At 36.7% G+C, this 24,609-nt stretch overlaps 1 protein-coding gene across 1 annotated transcript in view; it reads left to right on the plus strand.

Annotated features, from left to right (window-relative positions):
- Window positions 1–9,113: 9,113 nt before the first annotated feature.
- The window catches only part of LOC105228027 (uncharacterized), a 139,729-nt gene continuing 124,233 nt past the window's right edge, over window positions 9,114–24,609 (plus strand). The window contains exon 1 of the mRNA XM_049459066.1: window positions 9,114–9,216. Coding sequence (XP_049315023.1) covers window positions 9,168–9,216 — 49 coding nt within the window. The 5' untranslated portion in view covers window positions 9,114–9,167. The remainder of the gene's footprint in view (window positions 9,217–24,609) is intronic.

A 24,609-nucleotide genomic window follows, 5' to 3' on the forward strand; every position in this document is an offset into this window, starting at 1 on the left:
TAGATCATGCTGGCGGTTGTTGGCTGGTGGTGGCGGCGTGCATTGACAGCGTTGGTGCCATATCCGCGCCACCAGCACCAGGTCGCTGTAGGAAATAGTCACATAGTCACAGCGGTAGAATTTGATAGTCTTTCCCAACAACGCTTAACTAAGAAATTCAACAGAATAGTGACTTAACTGTGCAAATGTTCATTTGTCTGCTGCTCAACTTAGCATGTCCGCATTGTATACGCTGTTATTGTTCATGTTGTTGTTGTTGTTGTGCGCTATAAAGCACTTGCAACAGGTAAATTTGTTTATCGTAATGGCTTCTTGCGCGACTTAATGAGTACATAGCATTACAAAGAATATTTACTCGAATGTGAAATTACTTAGATATCTATTTATTGAAGAAGAAGATTACTTACGCACACACACACACATACACAACGCTCATATGACTTGCATAGGTAATTTGTAGTTGTGAGTTGGTTAAATTTTGCAGAAAATGACTTTTATGTGTGTTTAGAGCTATAATTGGGCCTCGGCTATGGCCGCGTAAGCGATGTCTACGTCAGTAAAGAAGAAGAAGAAGAGCAATAATAACTATATATAGCACACACAAATCTGCAGTTTCATAGTCTTAGCTTACAATCTGAACTCACAATTTAATAAAAGTTATATTATTATTATAATGTTTTTGCGTGGAACCCAAACGGAAATTAATTTCAATATGTTTCCGATTTAATATGCCCTCGAACTCGGCTAAAGGTATATTATATTATAAGAATGACTAATCGTCCAGCCGAAGTTGAATTGTCTATTATACCAACTGATCAAAAATGACCCGGACAAATCCAATTCTAGAATGCCAATGGTGAATTCAGTTTTCGATACATTTGTTAAAAGCCTTGGCTGGGAGATTCGCTTTTATTCGGCCTTCTAACTGTATATAAGCGTTTAATTGCTCCGTATTTCCCGAAGTGGATTATGAAAACAAAAAAGTCAAAGGAGCTAAATTTGGCGAATACGGTGATTGAGCGACGATTTTGCTTCGTATTTGGCCAAGAAGACCATGATAATGCGTAGAATATGAAAAAGGCTGAAAAATCCATGAACTTTCTGCCGTCGCTTACAACGAACAGCTTCTAACATTAAGGCAAGGTGGCTTCACGCTTTCCATTCCCCGAACGATTTTAAACGATCCTATAGTTTTCATAGGGTCTTACCCTGTTGTCTTCGCTCGCGCTTAGTGTTGGCGATTCCGCCGCGTCACTTGCCGGCGGGTTTCCACCGTAAAGGGCTTGCTGTAGAACTACCTACTGGGATATCGGCCCTGGTACTGCATTTCAACGGCGACGGTTTCATCGCAGCACTCCCACTCGAGGCAGATCGGTTTCGACCTCCCATCACTTCTCTTCGTCACCTTTCCGTCAACATTTGAGTTTTTATTTGTGTCCATGCAAATAGGGTCTCCAATCAAAGCCGCTATCCGTCTCCTGCAGAAATAGTCACCTTGAATGGTTCCAAGGTTGTCTCAGTAACGAGGCCAAGGCGAGGGTTGGCGCAAGCCCAGGACAAGAGCAAAGAAGAAAACGACCACGCCAACTTAACGACATCGAGGAGGGGGAACGTACTCTGATGCCTGCGTGGGTTTTAACGTGTCGTGGGCGGTTGTAACATTAATCAGTCAGCCAGTCAGATGAATGTCACTCCATCATACTCAGGTGTTAGAACGCCGCAACCACCAGCTAAAGTTCTACCAAAGTCCTACACAGCTAATCCTACTCATAATCTAGTTTCAAAGCCAGAGTCGTTCAGGAGTTGAAAAGCCGTGAAGGCCGCAGGTGATTTAGCGTTACCCAGGATGCACCAACAGGGAATGTACCCCCGATAACCATATAAATAGTATTTTCATATAGAGTGTATTTAGTGAATTTTGTAACTCTATTACCGTATAGTTCCGAAAGTACTTTTCTGGGAGAAAGTAAGAAAGCAAGAAATTTCAATAGATGCTAGACAAAAGTTGCGTTAGGTTTGCGCTATAAAGACGATTTTTGAGATAAATTCTATGTAACTCCGTGATAGATGGAATTGAATACAACCCTATATGGGTTTTATTCTATACAAATTATTACTTCAATATTAGATCTAGAGTCTAGTCACTTCAGTATATACATATGTACTCGTATATACAAAGTCATTTGTATCTAACAGTAATGCGGCACTGGGCGCTTTCTATTTGAAAACAAAGGTATAACATATGTATGTACATACATATACATATATACATATATGTATGTACTATATATGTGCTTAGATGATAATACGAATTTAAAAACATTAGAATCAACAAAGCGTAAAGTTGCGATGTCGAAACATAATGAGTACTTAGATCTGAACCTTATGTGGGGTTGATAGGCATAGTATATACATATGTAAGTATGTATTATATGTATATGTATGCGCATATTACATTGTATTAAGTGCATTTGTTGCTATGTACGTATATCTATATGGTAGGTATAGGTATATACGATATCGTATGGTAAATATTAATAAAATTGTTCATTAATGTGTATACTATGTATATATAGTATATCTTTAAGTGTCTTATATATTCCTTTGTATTAATACTTTGTATATAAATGTTCGTTAAGCTTAGCTATAAATATAGATTGCAATTTTGTAACAAGAAAATATGTTAACTTCGGCTGCAAGCATTAATACCCTACACAGGTGTATTTTTTATGGGTATAAATCGAGCGTTATCTGTATTTAGGGCGGTCAGTGTAAAGCAGTTATATATTATACTCCTCCGATCTGAATAATATTTTCGGAGATAGTAGTCTTCTTTCGAATAATAATTCGTGCCAAATTTTGTGAAGATATTTCGTCAAATGTTTCATACTAGATTTTGGTCAGTTTATATGGCAGCTTTATGATTGGAACAATATTTCGGAGATCATACTGTTGTTTTGAATAATAATCTATATCAAATGTCGTAAATATATTTTGTCAAATAAAAAATGTTTCCATAGATGTTCACGATTTTGATCGGTCAGTTTATATGGCAGCTATATGCTACAGTGGTCCGTTCAGAATGATATGATCGGAGATTGTAGGGTTGCTTTGGGTAATAACCCGTGCTAAATTCTGTGAAGATATTTCGTCAAATAAAAAAGTTTTATTACAAGTACATTATTATTGCCCGTAGACATCGTCGGAAGGTGTAAGGCTGCGAAAGTTGCCATCAGACTCAGAGAGTCTGGGTTCCTAAAACACTCAGAAATCCTCGCCCACTTTGACTTCATACCGGATCACTTGGATCATGGAGTCGCCAAACCGAACTCTGGCGGCTCCTTCTCTATCCATATACCGGCGAGGGAGTTGTGGGTGGGAAGAAGCCGTTGGAGGAGAGGGGCAGTGAGCTTCTTTACGGACGGGCTAAAGCTGTGAGGAGGGGCTTACCATCAGGAGCTATCTATCTACTCCAGCTTCAGACTTCCTGTCTATTGTTATGTCTTCGGGCTGAGGTTGCAGCCATTAAGGTAGCAGCAGATTTACTGCTCCGGAGTGCAGCCTTCTTCAAAGAAGTAGAAGAGTGATGATGCTAACTTTAAACTCTTTAACAGTGCGTTAACCTCGCTATTGATAGCATCGAGTGTATTTGTGATAAGACTGGTATGTCTGGCAGGCCACAGCGGTATCGCAGGAAACTGTAAAGCTGATTAACTAGCAAGAAAAGGCACCCTAGCACCGCTATCGGTAGAATGGGAACGGGTCGGTGCTCCAGATCCCCTTGTGTTTTACTACTGGATAGCTGGCCACCATCGGTACATGCGTTGTTTGAAACTGCCTTTTGGCACAAGATCGATAGCAACAGATTTAGTGAAGATCTCAGTAAGGCCAGCCTCTCCCTAGTTTTGGGGCTTTTAACGGCCCATTGTTCTATTGGCGTCCACGCAGTAAGGCTGGGAAATCCACCAGACGCCATCTGCAAAAGCTGTATGAAAGAACATGAGGTGGAAACCTTCCTTCTTGACTGTTCCGCTAATTTATAAGTACAGTAGTTCTTCTTTCCTATGACCTCACAAAGGACCTCAATAATACTACAGGGTAGGCCATTTAAAGTTGACCCATTTGAACAAAAGAAAACAATGTTTTTTGTTCATTTCAAAAATAATTTATTTTGGTCCAAGGGGATTTGTTTCAGCTAATATTTAAAAATTAGATCGCGTAAATGGGCACCTTTAGCTTTGACAGCTAAATGCACTCTTTTTTCGACATTTTCCATGACTTTGGCCAATGTTTCGGATGATATGGCGGCTGTTTCACGTCGAATGTTGGCTTTCAGTTGAGCTAAGGTCTTTGGCTTATTAGCGTATACCTTGGATTTCAAATAACCCCACAAATAAAAGTCTGGTGGCGTCAAATCTGGTGATCTCGGTGGCCAGTCAACATCACCATTTTTCGATATCAATCGCCCGGGGAAAAATGGTCGCAATAAATTGATTGTTGGTCGAGCTGTATGGCATGTAGCCCCGTCCTGTTGAAACCAGAAGTTATCCATGTCATTTTCGCGAATAATGGGTATCACAAAATCCGTTATCATGGCTCGATAACGCTCACCATTGACTGTTGTCGTGGCTCCATCATCGTCTTCGAAAAAATACGGTCCGATGATCATATTCGCGCAAACACCGCACCAAACTGTTACTTTTTGGTCGTAAAGAGGCTGTTCTTCAATTAATTGAGGATTTTCGGTGGCATAAAATCGGCAATTTTGCTTGTTTACGCCTCCATTCAACGAGAAATGTGCCTCGTCTGACATGATGAGTTTTCGCCAAAAGTCAAGTTCGTTTTCAGCCATTTCGATGGCCCATTTGCCAAAATTAAGGCGTCGCGGATAATCAGCTGGGTTTAGTTTTTGTGCCATTTGAATTTTATATGGAAACATCTTCAAATCTTTATGAATTATGCGTCGGAGAGTGGTGCGAGAGATGTCTAATTCCTGAGAGCGGCGATAACTCGATGTCGATGGAGTCTCCTCAATACTGGCTCGTACAGCTTCGATATTTTCATCAGAACGTCTTGTGCGTTGTCTGGATGCATGACTGGCATTACTGAGATTACCGGTGTTCACAAATTTTGCGTATAAAGACTTAATTGTGTTCTTAACTGGAGCACTTTTCACTTTATTTTTTTTGCGAAACGCACGTTGAGTTAACACAATTGAAAAGTTATTTTGAATATAAAGCTGAACAATTTCAGCGCGTTCTTTTGGAGTGTACTGTTCCATGGTATAAATTGTCTTCGAATGACGCTTCTAACGCGGTATGACATTAGCCGATTTGTCAGCGCTGTTAAAAGTTACAGCGTTGCCAGATGGGTCAACTTTAAATGGCCTACCCTGTAGTTCGCGTATATACAGTCAAATCGATAGACAGAAGAATAAAATCAAGTCCGCTTGTCACGCTGATCATTTATATATCTATGTATATACTTTATAGGGTCCTCAATGTATCCTTTGGGTGTTGCAAATTTACTTTATACCCTGTTCAGGGTATAATAACCTATTAATTAAATAATATCAGCTTTTTAGGCACTTCCGAGTGCATATTGCATTTGTTGTCGTTGCTATTCGCACTCACGCAAGTCCAGTTGTGCTACGCACTCAGATCGTCACACTTCTTACAATGAGGGAACCGACTACCGCTGTATTGCCACCAAGTGGAAGAGTAGCTAAGCAGAGTAAATATATATGTATGTACATATAACTATATAAAATGTATTAAAAATGAAGCTTCAAAAATCACTGAAGCGCCAACTGCGGAGCGTTTTCTCTGAGCATAAACCATATGTCTAAATACCATATATACATACATGTATTTACGCTTTCCTTCATACAACTTCATATTGGTATGTTACCTATGTACGTATGTACATATATGTGTATGTTTGTATGTTTGCAGCTTTTTATGTACATTTTAGCCCAGTTACTTGCACAGTACTCACTCGCAACGCATTCTGTTCCATTGTTTGGCTTACATACATACGTACAATTCGATAACGTTGGGGCATTTTTGCTGAAATTTACCTTTTATTCGTTAATTAGTCGTGGTATGGCTCAGAAGTCAGCTCCAACGGTTGTTTGCTGACGATTTTACCGCCGTTGCGGCAAGAACTTATGAAAAATGTCGAAATCAAAGAAAATTAAATGTACTTAACGGAAGTATGAGAGCGGCAAAATAAAGTGTAATAATAACAAAAAAATTGATATAAAAAGAATAAATAAAAAAAAAAATATTAAAAAATATGTATTAAAAAAATAAATAAAAATAAAAAAAATATTAAAAAAAAATTAAAAAATAAAAAATGTTAAAAAATATATAATAATAAAGAAAAACAAAAAATATATTAAAAAAAATTAAAAAATTAAAAAATCATTAAAAAAACTCAAAATAAAAAATATATTAAAAAAAAATAAAAATAAAAAAACTAAAATTATTTACTTTGGCTCAGAAGCTCACTAAGCCACAGCACTGATTGAAGACATAACACGGCACAAACAGTTAAAACCACAAAAACACAAACAACAACCAAAAACGAAGCGCTAAAGCTAAAGGTAAAAACGACAGCGTGTAAAAAGTGTCATTTTCATAGTTTCGTTGTAGACATAACGTTTGTCTCGGCTTTCGTAAGAAAAAATCATAACAACAAAAATAATAACAATAACAAATGAAAAGAGAACGCGCGCTGTTGGTTCGATTTCTTTTCACAACGTCCGTAAAGTTCTCAGCTGGCAGCAGCAGTTGACCAACCAAAAGCTGCTTGCACCAGCTGTGTTGTCATTGCGCCACCAGCGGCCACCACCATCAGTGCCACAGTTGTTGCCATTCAATCGTACGTGCGGCACGTGCCGGCCGTTGCAACGTCGTCAACGCTTATCACATACGATACCGTGACATATCGTCCGAGCAGCTTGCAGCGTGTGAAAGCATAACTTGCAGCGTGCAGTGTATGCGCATGCGCTTTTGTGCTGCCAGCGTCAGTGACTTACCAAGCCGAGTGTCTAACCGATTAAGTGATTGTCCATGCGTTTTGACCAACTAACTAAGCGTCTGTCGTCTGCCTTGCTTATTGACGATCGCCTATCTGCTTGGGTTGACAAGTTCGTTTGTGCCGTTGCGCGCGCTCAGCTGGCGGAAGCGCATGCAACGCTGCGCTGTTAAAATTATTAAATCCCACAGTGTACCATATTCCTCATCGTTACCGCTGCCTGTAATTATAAATTGTAAATCAAGTTATGATGTTTTATCCACTTGTGGGTAGGAAGTGAATTTTTAACAACATATTGTCTTCGGCGCTCATGTGAAAATTTACTGTTATGCATAATGGTGGTTGAATTGTGCTGTGCAAAGTTTTAATTCGAAGAGAGAGAGTGCAAAACAGAAAGAAAAAGTGTTGTGAGAGTGTGTTATTAAAATTAAATGAAGTAATAATGTTAAATAAAGTAATTAATTAAACAAATTCATGAATTAATATAAAAATTATATATGTAAATATCATAGAGACGTCAAGGTATGAAAGTATTATTAAAACGAATAACATTTGAAGAAATTATAAAAAAATCGAAAAATATATGGATGTTTTGAAAATATGTACTTAAAGTTTTTCTAAAATAATAAATATTTTCAAAATTTTATTTGTAAAAAAATTTATTAAATTCAATTTTGAATCAATACAAAAATATATAATATTTTTTTGACTAATAGGGTATTTTTACAAAAAAAAAAGAACTAACAGATTATATCTTTAAAAAGAAATCAACATAAACAAAATACATTAAAATCTTCCAAAAAAATAGAATACATTTAAAAATATTAAAGAAATGCTTTATACATACTTAAAGACATATAAAAAATAATAAATAAATATAATATCATAATATAAAAGTTGAAAAGATAAACAAAATAAAAAAATATATAAAAAAATATAAACAAAATAATTTTAAAAATTTTTACTTATAATAAAAAAAATTATTCATTTTCAAGTTGACAAGATTTTTGAGATACTAAAAATTGCATTTACTACGAAAGCTTCAAATTGTGACGCATAATTAAATGCACATTAAAAAATAAATAAAAAAAAATTAAAAAAAAAATTAAAAATACTTTTGAATGAAAAATATAAACGAAATGCGTGTATGTGCTCCAAAACAGTATAAAAAATTCGAAATATTGGGTGGTCGAAAAAGTCTTTTCGTATTTCTGATCAACTTCTTTAACTTATTTTTATTATATTTATACTAATAAATAAATAAACAAATATGTGCCATTTTGGTCGACCACTTTTTATCGTTTTTTCACCAGAGACATTACTCCATCAGTGTAAAACTTTCTTGAGTGTACATCGAAATTTCGAAATATCCAGAACGGAAGCGATCGAACCATTGTTGTGTTACATGAACTGATACAGCTTCGTCTCCGTAAGCTTCACAAATTTCTTTGGTAGCTTGCGTGGCATTCTTCCCTTTTTTATAAAAAAATTCAAAATAAAGCGAATTTTTTCATTATAATTTTGACTCATTTTTGAACAGCTGTAACTTTTTTCAACTTTCCAGAATTTTTTTTTTCGTTAAATGAAACTTAAAATCTCACCTTTCCAACACTATATGATATAACACAGTGTGATTAGTAACACTGGAGATATACGACTGCAACGACATCTATTGACAAAATACGAAAAGACTTATTCGACTACCCAATACTATGGATGATTCTATTTTATTGTCCGTAACTTTATAATAAACGTATATTTTAATAATACAGAGATATAAGGAAAATACGAGTAAACATTTTATATACAAAGAGAAAAAATATTTTAAAAATAATAAATAATATAATTAATAATTATAATTAAACCCATTTTATTCACATTTCAGTTTACAAATTATAATAATTAAAATATTCACGTGATAAAAATATATACACTAAATAAACTCTGTAAAAATTTATTAAACTTTAACTTACATAAATTTCTGCAAATGATTGAATAATATTTTCTACGCGAAGCGCTCCAGAAACAATTATAGTGCAAATATAAAAAATGCGCTAGTTTTTTAAAGTAACTTCCACTTAGTTGGTGCTAGTTTTGAACAAAGATTCTACTTTGTTATTTAAAATATGTTGCTCTTCAAGAAATTATGCCGTAAAACTGCTGCTAATGGTAATGGTAAGTCTTTACTTTTTATGATTTGTATACGAATTATTTTTATAAGTTTTTTTAACGTTCATAAAGGATGCTTGACAAGGCAGACGAGGTCACCGTATTCATCAAACGACCGACGAACTTAGGTGACCCTAGGTGGCTTTATGTGTGTATTTGTGTTCGAAGCGGTCCAACAATCTAGTGAATGACACTTCAAAATCGAAAAAACCCTGTCAAAGATGGTCAAAAATCGAGGTGATGGAAATCATTTTCTTTGATTACCGTGGCGTGTTTCACTATGAATTGATACCATAAGGTCGATTGTTCCATAAGGAATACCCTTTGGACATTTTGAATCGTCTACATAAAGAAATTCGTCGTAAACGACCGAATTTGTGGACAAAAAAAAAATTGATGGATTTTATTTTACGATGATCTCGTCACATTCTAGCATGATTGTGACTAACTTTTTGGTCAGACACGAAGCGAGATTCATAACTCAGTCACCGTTTACACAGGATTTTGGCTTATTAAGTTTTTTCTGCTTTCGAAACTAAAGAATCTTCATCAGGGAATGTGTGCTGATTATATTGAACCCATTAAAAGTGATTCAGTAAAGGCACCGAAGGTCATTCTAACCGGAGCTTATAGCAAGTGGATGGGAAATTTTATTAAGCGTTAGCATACTAATTTGGCGAAAGAGCCATTTTTTGGGGAATGTTAGTCCGGGTCAAATTTGATCAGAAGTGCAACTTTTCGACACATACATATATACATACACCACATATAAATTGGAGTATTTGTGTGTGTTAAAACCATGTTCTTATAGAGTTTTAACGAAAATCCATTAAAGTTTTCAACTTTTTCTTCTAATGAACCTGTCAGAACTTCGCTTTCGTGTTCAAAAAGCTTTCCACCGCCAATTCACATATTTTATTTTTAACTAAGTAGTGAAAACACTTATTTTCTGTAAAATATTTGAGCTCGGATTCGTATGAAAGAAGCCTTATCAATATTTACGTTTTAATTTGTTTCCCTCTCGAAATCGATAAAAGCAAGGAACGCGTCAAATACTTGTTTATTTGACATATAAGTAAGTTATGCTTCATTTCCATGCTCAGTGTGGATATTTTAGTAAACAAACGCATCAGCCAATGATATTTCTTAACACACTGTAGGAAATTATTAAATTTCAAGTGAAAATTGCATGTTCTTGAGAGACGCCGTATACGAGTAAAGGTTGACCCTTGCTACATAAGTACCACATCTTCGTTTGTGAATGCAAGTATTTGACGCTAAAGGGAATTTAGTTTTTGTTCCGACTATAATTCTCTACTAAAGATATTTTTAGAAGTATTTTTCGATATTAATAAAAGTTAGGGCAATAGTTTATATATTTGAGGTTATAAAGTATGATTATAAGGTTGGGTGGCTAGCCTCACATTAGTGGTGGAGCTCTTGACGGGCCACTGCCCTATTGGCGTACATGCTGTAAGACTGGGAATCTTACCTGACGCCGTATGCAGAAGCTGCTTGGAAGAAGATGCGGTAGAAAGTAGCCAACAGTTCCTTCTTGGCTGTCCCGCGTTTGGGGGATCAAGAATTAGACACTTGGAGGCGCATACCTTCCGACATCTCACCGAACTGGCGGGTGTAGAAATTAAACGCCTATGAAAATTTGTATTGCCTACTAAGCGCTTTGCCGATCTCTAAGTCCGAACACGACAGTTCTATTTTCAGTGGCCTCACAAACGACTACAGCTATTAGTCCACGTGCGATCTCTGATCAGCCATCTAATCAGGGTCAAATAAACCTATTTTCGACTTAGATATTATTTTATGATTTTTGGGCATTATTTTGTAAAAAAAAATATAAAAAAAAATAAGATTTAAGGCCTTTGTTCTCGTATAACTTTTGAACGCGTCTACTCTGGAACATTTTTGTAGATCGTTAGAGATCCCCTAGAAAATACAATTACATATAAAGAATGATCCATTTCGTGGTTCCCTTTTTTTTTAAAAAAAAAAACACTGAAATTGCAAATTTAATGGCAAATCTTTATTATAATTCGAAATAACATTATTTGTGATTTTTGAAGATTATATTTCAAATGCCGGCCGCAGCTACTTACGTCTCAGGTGGTCCATCCGTTGAATTGTTATTTAACTTAAAAGTTTTCAATTCTTAGTATCAACATTATTTATCAATAGTTTGGTATGCGTTATTATCATTAATATTTTCTACAGGGCACTCACGCACCTTCTCTGGTATGCAAGCATGCGCATATCAACATTCAAACCGCAGATGACATTTATAAACTTAGGCGATGCATTGCCGTATGCTGTTTGTTGCATGGCTTGTTGTTGTGCTGATTGTAGCCACAATATGGTGCTGCATTTGCCTGCCTAATTTATTGTGAGTGTTTGCTTTGGTCAGGTGGCCGGCCGGTTGAAGCTGGTGACGCCGCAGACCAACAAACCGGCGATAATACAAATTACACTCACTAAATGATTTTCAGAGTGGCTTTGCAGCGCACATTGTTGTTGCTGTTGTTGTTGGCGTTTTCATTATCATGTCGTTCATTATTTTGGGCTCTTCGCTTGTTTTTGTCACCCTCTTTCGATATTTTATTGCCGATAATCGGCTTAAATTGTACGAGCGTGCATTGTTGTGTTTTTCGGGTTTTGTTTTGCTTTGCGTTTGGTTATGGTTTTAGTTTTGTTTCACGTCGCTTATTTGCATACTTATTGTTTTGTTTGCTTCACTTTTTATAGTGAAAAATGTGTCGTATAATTAGGAAGTATATTTATGTTTAATATTTAAATTAGAATAGCAACATTTTCGTTAAATTAATTTGTTTTTGACTTTTTTGTACATTAATTTTCTTAAAATTATTTGTTATTAATTTTTGGGCAATGTAACACTAACATATAAAGAGAGATCTTAGATATTCCCAAAACTTAAGAGAGTGGTTAATTCAATAAATACTAGTTATAAACCTATTGAGTTGGCATAATGATTATAAAACAATACCTAAATGAGGTATCTTCACATGCTGTTGCATTCTATTATTGTCGACACTTTGTAACCAGAAATATTTTGGGAAGAAGTGCGAACAGAATACCTCAATTTAGTCTCAATTTAGCGAAAAACCTATGTATATTCAACAATTCACTACGAATTCATATCGTGAATGAAGCTGTTAAGACCTCATTAGGCTCTCCAACCGGCATCGCTAAAGACCAAAACTGGCCTATGCATGAATCATTAGCCTACCAATACCTAACCTAACCTAAATTTGATTTTAAAGTAAGAAATGTGACAAAGAGTGTAATGGTCTTGTACTATACGTGAAGAAGTTGATGATAGTAGTTTAGGCTTTGTATCACTTCGGATGGAATTTGGATTAACTGGATGGACAGTGCCGTTGTTTCTACTATATATGTACATAACCGAATCGGACTTTGTTTTTCGATCGACCGGCAGCTTTTCTTAGTTTTTTTTTATAGTAAATGTCTTCCGTCGCTACAATAACAATAATTCGAGTACATATTGCAACAATATGGAGTTTATGCTGTCGGACAAAAAAATTTACATTTGTACGTACCATATTTTAACATCTCCCTCTCTCTAATAAACTCAGCCATCACCTTCCAAACGAAAGTACTAAGCATAGAGAAGTCCCTTGGAATTCTATTGAATAACTACGTGATACAGAAAGCAACCATATATACGGATAACTTGTAGGTAGCATTGGTGGTCTTGTTAATTCCAGCGTAGTTAGAAATTGCTGGAAGGCTTTAAGTTCACAGGCAGGTCAACTCTACCTTTCCATAATTTGGGTTACTGTTCACAGCAAAATTTTCGGCAACGAAAAAGCAGCTGAGTTGGCCCAGATAGGAACCTATCTTCACGAATCTGAGACTGAGTTAATTGTATATATACAGACTTTCAGCTATTATGAAGGGACACTGGTCTTTAGGAGAACCTGCGATGAAAATGGATCTGCCGTATAACAATATTTCCCACAAGATAAAAGGGTATTTCTTCTGTTTTTCACTTTCTGTGTGAAACCACAACTCTATCCCAAGCACGATACAGAATATTTTGAATCCATCGGGTTCTTAACCTTGAATTGTTATCTTCAAAAAGCATAAGACATATGTACAAGTAGTTTCATTGAAAGCACCAAATAGTTTGAATGCACTGATGACACGAGATATCAAGATTATAAAGGCCTTACATAATGCATAAAAATGATACGTCCTGTGATAGTTGAGACCAAGGAGGCTGTACTACCTATCAACGCATTTTAATACAAATCTTTGTTATGTCAATTTTCCATACGCTTGTTTTAAGCTTTGGCTGGGATGGTTTTCTTGGTTTCAGCTCTTTTTTGGAGCGCCATTCGCTAGATTCATGGATTGCTCTGACGTTCTATTCATAAACCTATGTTTTGTCACCAATAATAATGTTGACAACTAACTAGGGCTGCTCTACCTTCTCAAGCGACATCCCTCTGGAAAAGTTCCAAGAAGATTCGACGTTTTTGAGACAAATTTTGTTTCAGGCTCAACGGGTACGTAAAAAGCGAAATTGCCGCATTTTAAACCAAGAGCAACCTGAAAAGATTCAAGGGCTGCCATTTTCTCTAAAAAAAAAACAATGGTGATGCCGGTGAGAACGTAACCATCAATGGCGACCGTTATCGCGCTATGTTAACGGACTATTTGATGCCTGAAATTGAAGCTCGTGATCTCTGGGACATTTGATTTCAACAAGACGGCGAGACCTCTCACATCAGTTAATAGATTTATTGACAGAACACTTCGGTGGGTAGATAATTTTGCGTTGAGCCTGTCGATTGGCCGCCAAGATCGTGTGATATCACACCGTTAGACTGTTTTTCTGTGGGGAAATGTAACGTTTATGCGGACAATCCCGCTTCGATTCAGATCTTGGAGCAAAACATCACGCGTGCCATTCGGCAGTTACCAGTCGAAATGCTCGAACGAGTCATCGAAAATTTTCCTCAACAACTAAGACGTAGACGTGGCCAACATTTGATAAAGATATTCTTCAAAAAAAAATGTTCTTTCGAAGGACAATAAATATTCCCCCTTAAATTGGAAGTTTCGTGTTGTTAGGGAAGCTCGAAATGGATCAATTTTTAAATCTTTTAGTTACTTTAAGTGTATAATATCAATAGTTTAAAGTTACTGAAAAGTTATTGAATAAATACAATAACTATAATATTAATTTAAGTGTATACAGTAAATTTTACACTATTTCTCAAAACAATTATTACCGACCACAAAACCTAATTTTATATATTTTTTATGCTTCATTAATTTTATTGCTTCCAAAAGTAGCAAATAGACAATTAATACCCAAACCCTTTGTGTAAAAAATAATAATCTTCTATAATTCATTAATTGTTAAATTAGTTTTATTCGCCCTAAGTCGCCCACTGTGCACCATGCTTTCGACCGATTTAATCGCTTGTCCACTTGCCACTTTGCATAAACATAAAAGTATGCTCAAATACACATACGAGTAGCATTATTTTCATGCTTATTTTCTTTGTTGTTGTTGTTGGCGCTGTTGTAGCATCTTCTTCATCGGCTTATTATTGCTGGCGCATATTAATCGTAAAACACGGAACATAGGTTCTGTCACATTTTTACGACATATTTATGAGCTTTTAAAAATTGATTTTGATTTTTGTTGAACATTATGACCAAAGCATAAGTGTTGGCTGTTGTTACAGAAAACAGGTAGGTCTGACCATCATTCGACGACAATATGCTGTACTATAAGAATGTAGACGAGTGTTTGTATGTATGGCCCGTTGTACGGTTGTACACACGCTTGTAATATAGTTGGTGACATTTATAGCTTGCTGGCCACAATGAACTTGTATTTATGCATATTAGAGATGGCAATATTGTTAATTGAAGAGCTGTACATATGTATTTATATGTATGTAGATTTGTGAGTGTAGGAAATTTCGGGATTTTCCATTTTCTTTATTTGAATCTCGCTTTCCTTTAGAACGATATTGATTACTATCTTTATCTTTATCTTTATCTTTATCTTTATCTTTATCTTTATCTTTATCTTTACCTATATCTTTACCTATATCTTTATCTTTATCTTTATCTTTATCTTTATCTTTATCTTTATCTTTATCTTTATCTTTATCTTTATCTTTATCTTTATCTTTATCTTTATCTTTATCTTTATCTTTATCTTTATCTTTATCTTTATCTTTATCTTTATCTTTATCTTTATCTTTATCTTTATCTTTATCTTTATCTTTATCTTTATCTTTATCTTTATCTTTATCTTTATCTTTATCTTTATCTTTATCTTTATCTTTATCTTTATCTTTATCTTTGTCTTTTTTTTTATTACCTCTACCTCTATCTCCACCTCTCCACCACAATCTCTATATCTTCATATTTATCTCTATTATTACCCTCTGAACTTTCTGTTTTTCTCCAACTATTATTGACTGCTTCATATGAATAATTTTGCTCTCTAATAAAATCATATTTTAATCTCGAAATTTCGTGCTGCTCGAGACTCTCATCACCAGCAAGCCTTTGGCGATCCATTGCTGCGCATTTAGGTGCAAGCGAGGTGTCACATTAAATTATCACTTTAGTAGACATTCAGATGTTAATGTGTTGAATTTATATGCTCATACAAACAAACATATATGCCACAACATACCATTATGAAGATTATTCTCTTCAGCATAAGGGCTATGCCGTTGTCAATTTCAAAGTGGAATGCCACTATTTAGGCTCATATGACTATAATATATGATATGTATTTATATGACACCTACTTAGGTTTACAATATGTTCTATTTATTGGCGATGCAACCGTTTAAGTCAATTTTCGCTCAACCGACGCTAATATTATATAATATATAAGTATCAACCGAGTACACTTCTAGCTAGTTGGCACCAGGACGATTTGATAGCATAGTATCAAATTTGATCCGAGCTGGTCCATTTGAAATGTGCACACTAATCGATTCGTTAAATATTTTTTTTCGATATTGGTATAACCTTTTTTTTGTTCGTGTTTGTTTGTTTGTATTTAAAAGATATAAAAATTTTTCCTGGTGTATTTTTATTAACGATAAAAAAAACGAACAAGGAGTTTGCTCAAATATTCTGTTTCTCATAGAATTATGGCCACGGTATCGTTGAAAAGGTTACAGAAGTCTTTTGAGGAGTTCACCTTATCAAGCACACAAGCGTTTGAGAGGTACAAAGCATTTAGTGAAGGTCGTAAAGTCATTCAAAACTAGCCTCATCCGAGTCATCTATCCAGCGCTCTTAATGTCTATACTCGTAGCATTGAAAATGTTAAAGAAACAGTACTTAAAAATCATTGTGTTGGCAACAGAGAGATGGCAGAGAATCTGAAGATCACTTATGGATTGACTCTTCATATTTTGGTTAGACTCCTACCAATTAAGCCTGAATCTTTTATCAAAACGACATCAAGTATGTAGAGGTTGTAAAAGAGATGATTGACAACGTAGCGAGGACTATTCAAAGTCATCCCTACGGCGGCTTAGAATAAGTGTAAGGAAAATTGGATTGCGGGATAGTATAGTATAGTTAGTATATTGACTCAGCAGCCTATTCTAAATGCGATAATTGAGATTTCTATATTTTGTTAGTCCAGGTTATATTTAATCAGCAAAATGTTCTAGATATGGATCCTTTGGTATCATTTGGGCAGCTAGAATAGTCTTAGGAATTTTATTCACCGACGCACTTGTTCTAATGTTCGATATTATAGTTATAGTTTGTGGGATATTGCCCGTATATTTCATCACATATTCCTATAACATTTTTTCTTCTTCAAAGAAATTTTTATCAAGTGATTCTTTCAAGGAAACAGTTCTAGACGAGTATTTTTTATAACTTCACGTGAAGTTCAAGTTAATGTCGTATTGGTTAAATTGATTCCCTAATGTATTTCTAAAAATGAATACCGTAGTTGTTAGTCTTGATCCTTATGAAAATATACTAAGTTCGACCATAACTGTACTATGGTCCAGCAATTTTAAAAAGTCCTGAGACTTAGTTTGGTTTGCTAACTTCCTGCCGCTTTTCAAAGATAATTTACTTCCGTAGGTATGACGCAAAACTAGCAGAACCTGGATTTAATTCTAGTTTCGGACAAAAAAAATGTGAAGACTTCTCATAAAGTCTCTTGTTACGATTTAAAAGAGTAGAACCCTGTGTTTGTCGGATAATACCCAAAATGGGAGGAGACAGTTATATATTTGTTGCCAGGATTTTATAATATTTTGCCGATGTCAGATTCATTAGCTTGAAAACTATAATATAGGAATAAAATCAGATGACCTTGGAGATGATCTTACATTTTACACATCAAAGCTGACATAGAATCCGCAATACTTTAAAAAATTGGAAAGGACCCGAGCCGTTCGATACCAAACGGGGTTTCAGACAAGGCGACTCCCTGTCGTGCGACTTATTCAATCTATTCCTGGAGAAAATAATTCAAGTTTCAGCGCTGAATAGAGAAGGTACAGTCTTCTATAAGAGGGTCTGGTAGTGAATGAGGGCAAGACGATATCGCCTGTCATCGAACAAACAGTCTTGGCACTCGCGACTTGGCTCCCACGTCACTATTGACAGGCATAACTTCGAAGTTGTCGATAATTTCGTCTATCTTGGAAGCAGCATTAGCGCCAACAACAACGTCAGCCTCGAAGTCCAACGTAGAATAACTCTTTCTAACAGGTGTTGCTTCGGAGAAGCAAAGTCTTCTCTCGACGAACAAAGGCCAAACTCTACAAATCACTCATCATCAAATAATATTTGTTATAGCTCTTCCAAATCTATGAAGATAAAAGTTCTAGGTGCCAGAGTCTGCTTTGCTTTCAGCAATTCGTTTACCTCTTCTTTCGAGTGCAATAATCTGACCTAATAACAGAAAAACACTGACATCAGCGACAACAGCAATAATAGTCATTTCGTTTATTTATGAGTCTACAAGTCGACAAATTGTTTATAAAATTCGACTAACTATGCACATCACCTACTATACATCCATTTATGTGAATAAATAAACCCAACGTATGCACAAAAGTCCGCCCGAGTGCAGTCAATAAAGCTCAACGGACCAACAACAATAGCAACAATCACACCAGCCATTCCCGGTAGGTGCTTATTTACATTCGAACATAAAAATTAACATTCGACTTGGCAACAACACTGTACGATGTGCGATGAGCACCAGCAACCAGCTACAGCCAACAAAGTTATTTACTCCTCCACCGGACGTTGCATTCGCCAAATAGGCGGGAGGCACTCGAACTCGTTCGACCCGTCAATCGATGATAAAAATTGGTTTATTATATAAATGCGGCGAGTTAAAAATTGTTGTCGGCCAATTGTTGTGCCGAGAAAATACGAGTATGTTGATGTGTTTGTTGCTGCTGCAACGGCTGCTGTCGCTGTCGCACAGATTATGATGGCGATGTTGATGTTGATGGTCAAGGATGGTTTATTTAACATGCAGATAAACGTGACCCACACGGCAGTTATCCAGATAATAATTCAACTTTGCGATGCTAAAGACAACGGGCAAGGCAATAGCGTGAGTGAGAGGGGGTGGGACAAAGATTGCTTGGCAATTGTGCGTAAATCGCAGTTTGCTTTGCAACATCGAACTACAAGTGTCCAGGTGCAAAGCACGGCAGAGTAAAGCAGAGAGTTGAGTAGTGGAGGAGTTGAAGAGGTGGAGGGGTGAGAAAATATTTCACATTCCTTAGCAATTGCAAGTGGCATAAACAATCTTATTACGGGTAAATAACTGTGAAGACTGGAAGGATCATTAATAAAAAATAAAAAATGAAATACAAAAAAAAAACGTTTACTTCGGTTGTGTCGAAGCGGTAATACCCTTCACTAGTATATTTTTTTATTGCGCTAAAGGGGTATAAAAGAGCTTTATCGTGTTCGTGATTGGTCAGTTTGTAAGGCAGCTATGTGCTATAGTGGTCCGAAGTCGTAGATAATTTCATCTATAGTGGATTAACATCAAAAACAACGTCAGCCTCGAAATCCAACGCAGAAAAACTCTTGACAAAAGGTACTACTTCGGGTTGAGTAGACAATTGAGAAGTAAAGTCCAAACTCTATAAGTCGCTCATTATTACCATCCTGCCATATGGTGCAGAGGCATGGACGATGACAACATCCGATAAGTCGACGTTACGACTTTTCGAGAGAAAGGTTCTGAGAAAGATTTATGTCGGTATTCTGCTTGAGACGATTGTCTCATGTCTCTAATTGTCACAATCTTCATTTAGTGACACTGTTGACATAGTTCAGCGAAGTAAGAGAGAGCTGCTACGCTGGCTAGGTCATGTTGTCCGTATAGATGAAAACACTCCAGCTCTGAGAGTATTCGACGCAGTAGCCGCCGGAGTAAGCAGAGGAAGACCTTCACTCCGTTGGAAAGACCAGGTTAAGAAGGGCCTGGCTTCACTTGGAATCTCTAATTGGCGCCAAATATTAAATATTTTAGATCACTATTTCATAAACTGAGCGATTAGATCAGTTCGTTACGTAAATTATTTATATATGTTCTTTATGGAACATTGTGGTAAGAGTATGGTGGAATAATGTATGAAATCGACGTACGAGCTTTCACCCAAAATTTAAATGTGGTTAATCCCATAAATTATAGTAAAGCTTTCACTGTAACTTTCGGACATATGGTTAATTCCATAAATTATACTAAAGCTTTCACTAGAGCTTTCGGACATATGGTTAATGCCATATATTATAGTAAAGCTTTCACTAGAGCTTTCGGACATGTAGTTAATCCCATAATATACACTAAAGCTTTCACTAGAGCTTTCGGACATATGGTTAATGCCATATATTATAGTAAAGCTTTCACTGGAGCTTTCGGACATGGATAGGAACAGTTTTCTTATACTTAAAAAAGTTGTTTGAAACTAAAAAATCTGCAGCATTTTTCGCATGTGCGATGTTGTTTACAATAAAACGAACCCTGTGTAACATAACCTCTCAAACTTTATTGGTTTTTTTGACACAAAACATGCAACTTTAACAAAAATTCAACCAAATTTTAAGTGACGTAAATCTTGGAAAACACTTCATACCTCAAGTTATTGCACTTTCAAAAATTCATTTTCAAACCGCCAATCATGCGAATTGAGTCGAATTTGAACGTCAACATTCCGCGACGGCGGCCGACCAATAAACGCAGTCAAAATAAACGTCACAAATGATGATTGTTGGGTGACTGCGGCATCGAGAGCTGGACGGACAGTCAGACAGACAACAACTGTGGCGCTTAGCTCAAGCTGATCAAAAGGATAGGCAAGCGACTAAAACGATCGCCAGCTGGAGGGGAGAGCGGCAAGCGAAAAGTGAGAGAATGAATGCGAGCGTGAAGCGTTGCAAAATCAAACCGCCAATAAACGTCAAAGTCCCAAATGATTTTCGGCCACATAAATTACTTTTGGAAAACGGCAAATTGCACGGAAATTTATGACCAATTTGTAATAAACCTTTGTTTTTGTTATATTTCTTTTGTTTGTGGGCAATATTTGTGCAGATTGTTTGTATCGCGTCGCTGGAAATGTGCCAAACGCTTTATTTATGTGCGTTATGGGTGAAATTTGCGCGTTCGCAATTGACTCAATCGAGTGCATTTTGGTTGGCGTGAACTGATGTTTGCATAGCTAGCTATTTGCGCGTTTTTTTGGGCTTACAACTAAAGCCAAATAGTATGAAAGAAAATAAATGGGTTGACTTTAGTTGAATTGTGCAGCGGTTGCTTTTTGGAGGGCACACAAAATCGCTGGTTGGACTGTGTGCCAATTCGCCGCCGATTTGGGCTTTTCAATATACATATGTACGAGTATACACCAACATATATACCATAACATTTAGTATGCTCCTTTATATGATTGGTCTCGTACATCGATAGCATTACTCTGTTCGACACCAGTCAGTCTCCATCCATCGATCATCGCGCTTGATCCATTTGTATGACCTGTCATAACAACATAATCTCACCGCTCCACAATTGGCCCCGCACGACGCGGCTCGTCATGCACGTCGATATACGCTCAATGATAATATTAAAAGTCAATTACTGTAATTGCTGGTAAAGCAGATAATTTCAGGTCTTCTACACTGTAATTATTCTCTACTTAATCTCCATCAAAGGCGAGCATGTCGAAATGTTAAGCGGGCGGTTGAAATGTGGTATGCGAACCGATGATGCAACTTCCATAAAAACATAAAAAAATGTAAAAAATATCAATGTAATTTCTTTGTTCCTTCAGTGCTTGTGTTTGACCCACACCGAGTTGTAAGCGTCCGTGGGTGTAAGCAGAGCCAATGTGACATGCTTGACCGGGCGGCCCGATCGGTGATGGCTTTTCGCATATTTTTTATTATCTCTACCATTTGGAGCTTGGAATGTGATATCGGATCGGTAAAGATTGGGTTGTTTTAAGAATATTCAATTCGTCCATGTGGCAGATAGTTTGAAAAGTTCGTTTGGTTTTGAAGATAAACACTTCTTTTTGCAAATTTTCGTTATCAATATGTCGACAATAGCGATCCTATAACTTCTCGACAACATTTTTGTAGCATTTTTACTTTCTTGCTACAAAAAAAGCATAGTCTTCGCGTTTACTCCTTCATAGTCCCTACATTGTTTTTCACACAGACTACTTTTAAGTACCAAGAACCGATAAATGCCGATCGAAAATAGGCACATCTGTAGAAATGAGTGTATTTGATGTTTTCTTACTTAATCTAGCCCATAGTCCTAGCCATGGAATATAGCATGGAAGCATTCTTGGTCACGGATATTTATTTTCTAAAAATAGTAATCATGTTAATCATGTTTTTTTGGAAGGGAACGAGCTCCGGTCTTCGATGGAAACCGTCTTTCTTTAGCGCGTTCAAACGTGGTAGAATTATGGTTTTTAATGAGTCAAGCCCCACTGCCCTAAAACGGCTATCTCGAAGGAAACCACGAAAAAAGTCTATGACCTCGCATTGGCAGACTACCATTTGAATCCGCAATAACATAGCTGATACAGTGGGTATATCAAAGACTGTGTGGTTCATATCTTCCATAAAATATTGGGCAAAAGAGGCTGTCGGCTAGATGAGCATCAACAAGGGAACAAGAGCAATCATGAGACCACCTCCCAGCAGTGTTCATATCCTAAAGTTTCAGTGTCGTTCGGGGCCGGTCGCTGAATAAGGGATCCATTGATATTCCTGAGACCAAGGAATAGTCGAAACTATGAACGTCAACCGGTTTCGAAGTAGGCGAAGACCTGCTTGGGGCTATTGAGGCGATACGATAGGAAAGGCGAACTCCTGTATTCCAACTTATAAATTAGCAAACCGCTTAGTAGCCGAAACAAATTTGCACACACATTTATTTTCCATTTCCGCCAATTTGGTGGGATGTCTGAAGGTATGCGCTCTCAAGTGTTTTAGCCTTGGCCTTCCAAACGCTGGACAGTCAAGAAGAAAGTGTTGAGCTGGTTTCACCTCGATTTCTTCTATACAGCTTCTGTAGAAAGCGTCTGGAAAGATTCTCAGCCTTACTGCATGTATGCCAGTAGGGCAATGGCCTGTTAAAATCCCCGCAACTAGGGCCTTACTGAGGGCAAATAGATCATTAGAACTTTTGCTATCGATCTTGGGCCGAAAGGATTTTGGGACAGTGAAGGTATTGATGGTGCTGGCCAAGCTCCCGCTAAGCTCAGCTATCTATTAGTAGAATACAGGAGGATACAAGAGCATCGATCCGATCACAAAGTTTATAGCGTGTCTTTTCTTTCTAACTCATCTGATTTATTTGTCGCCCTCGATCTCCCTGTGGTCTGGCGCCCATACCAGTCTGATCAAAAAGAGACTCGATGCTATTGAGTTAGGCACTCCTTGACTAGCCCTGAACGTACTCTTAATGAGGCTAGTATCGTCGCTCTGATATTCTGAGTGGATGGTCACTTCTCTGAGGCTGCACACCGGAGTAATCCGCTTGGAAAACACTGTAAAAGTCAGTAAGTCTAAAGCTGGAGTTGATATAGAACTCCTGACCCCTTTCCCAACCTTTCCCCATCCATAATTGGGAACTATTTCCGAAATTTTCGTTATATTATTGAAATAAAATGTTTTACTTGAAGCGAAAAAAACCTTGTTTTTCAATCACAAACTCAATCACACACACTTCTACCAACTGCATTCCTGTGAGCATGCTGAGCGCATGCGCGTGTGCAATACCGAAAAGTCCACCTGCTCGCTATCAGGTGTTTCATTTATGTAGCCGTACTGCCCGCCGGCAGCGCCTGGAAACGCTTCCTTTTGCAACATATCAGTTTCAGATGCGCAAGCCGCCACTAAAAACAAAAGCGCAACACAAATGAAATGAACAAGGAGAAACTACAAACAACAACAGAAAAGAAAAAAATTAAATAAAAAGTAGGCATATGCTCATATATGAGCTCTTATTGTGCATACGACTGTTCCAACATGCATATAGCTGTATGTTGGCGGTAAGAATTTGTACTTCTGGTGCAAAAATAAGGTGGTTACGCCAAATTAACTGCAGAGATCCCAACAACTCGGTGCCGAAAAAAGACCTACTACAAAACTTAACTCCACGAAAAATCAAAGGAATAACTTCGGCCAACAAACGCTGCGCGGAATGCGTAAACAAAGCAACAACAAAAGCAAAATCAAAGATTTAAAGAGTATCTTTTTGTTTTTGTATTTATTTAGTTGCCGCAGTGTGTCGGCTGGGCTAAGTTTGCGCGCAACCTCTGACCGCATTTACGACGCGAGCGATAATTATCGGTTGGCGTGCAAATATGCGGGCATGTCAAATTCAACCAAGCGCAGCAGAATGGCTAAGTTACGAAAAGTTGTTACTACTCTATAAAGTAGATATATACACTGATACCAACGCAAGCCTGTTGGATTTCAAGGGAACAAAGGTAAAGGAAGGGCGGTCCGAAAGCTGCATTTTAACCGCGGCGTAGAGTAAGTCGTGACTTATCCGCTGCGGCTTTGTTTTCTACATATGTATGTATACGCCTATACATATAGACATATACATATACATATATATTGCATATTATTATTTATTTTTTGTTAAATTGAAAGTATTAATTAGACTTTGGGACCACCAAAAACCAAAATTTTGCAAATTTCGCCGTTTTATTTTAATAAGCTTTTCAATTTGTATTAAACAGAAGATTTTAATATATTTGGCTTCAAATATATGTATGATCGAATTTGACCCGGATCTATAAAAAACATATTTTTATACAAATCTTTATT

This window comes from Bactrocera dorsalis, chromosome 5 (assembly GCF_023373825.1).
Source record: "Bactrocera dorsalis isolate Fly_Bdor chromosome 5, ASM2337382v1, whole genome shotgun sequence".
Taxonomy (NCBI): Eukaryota; Metazoa; Arthropoda; class Insecta; order Diptera; family Tephritidae; genus Bactrocera; species Bactrocera dorsalis.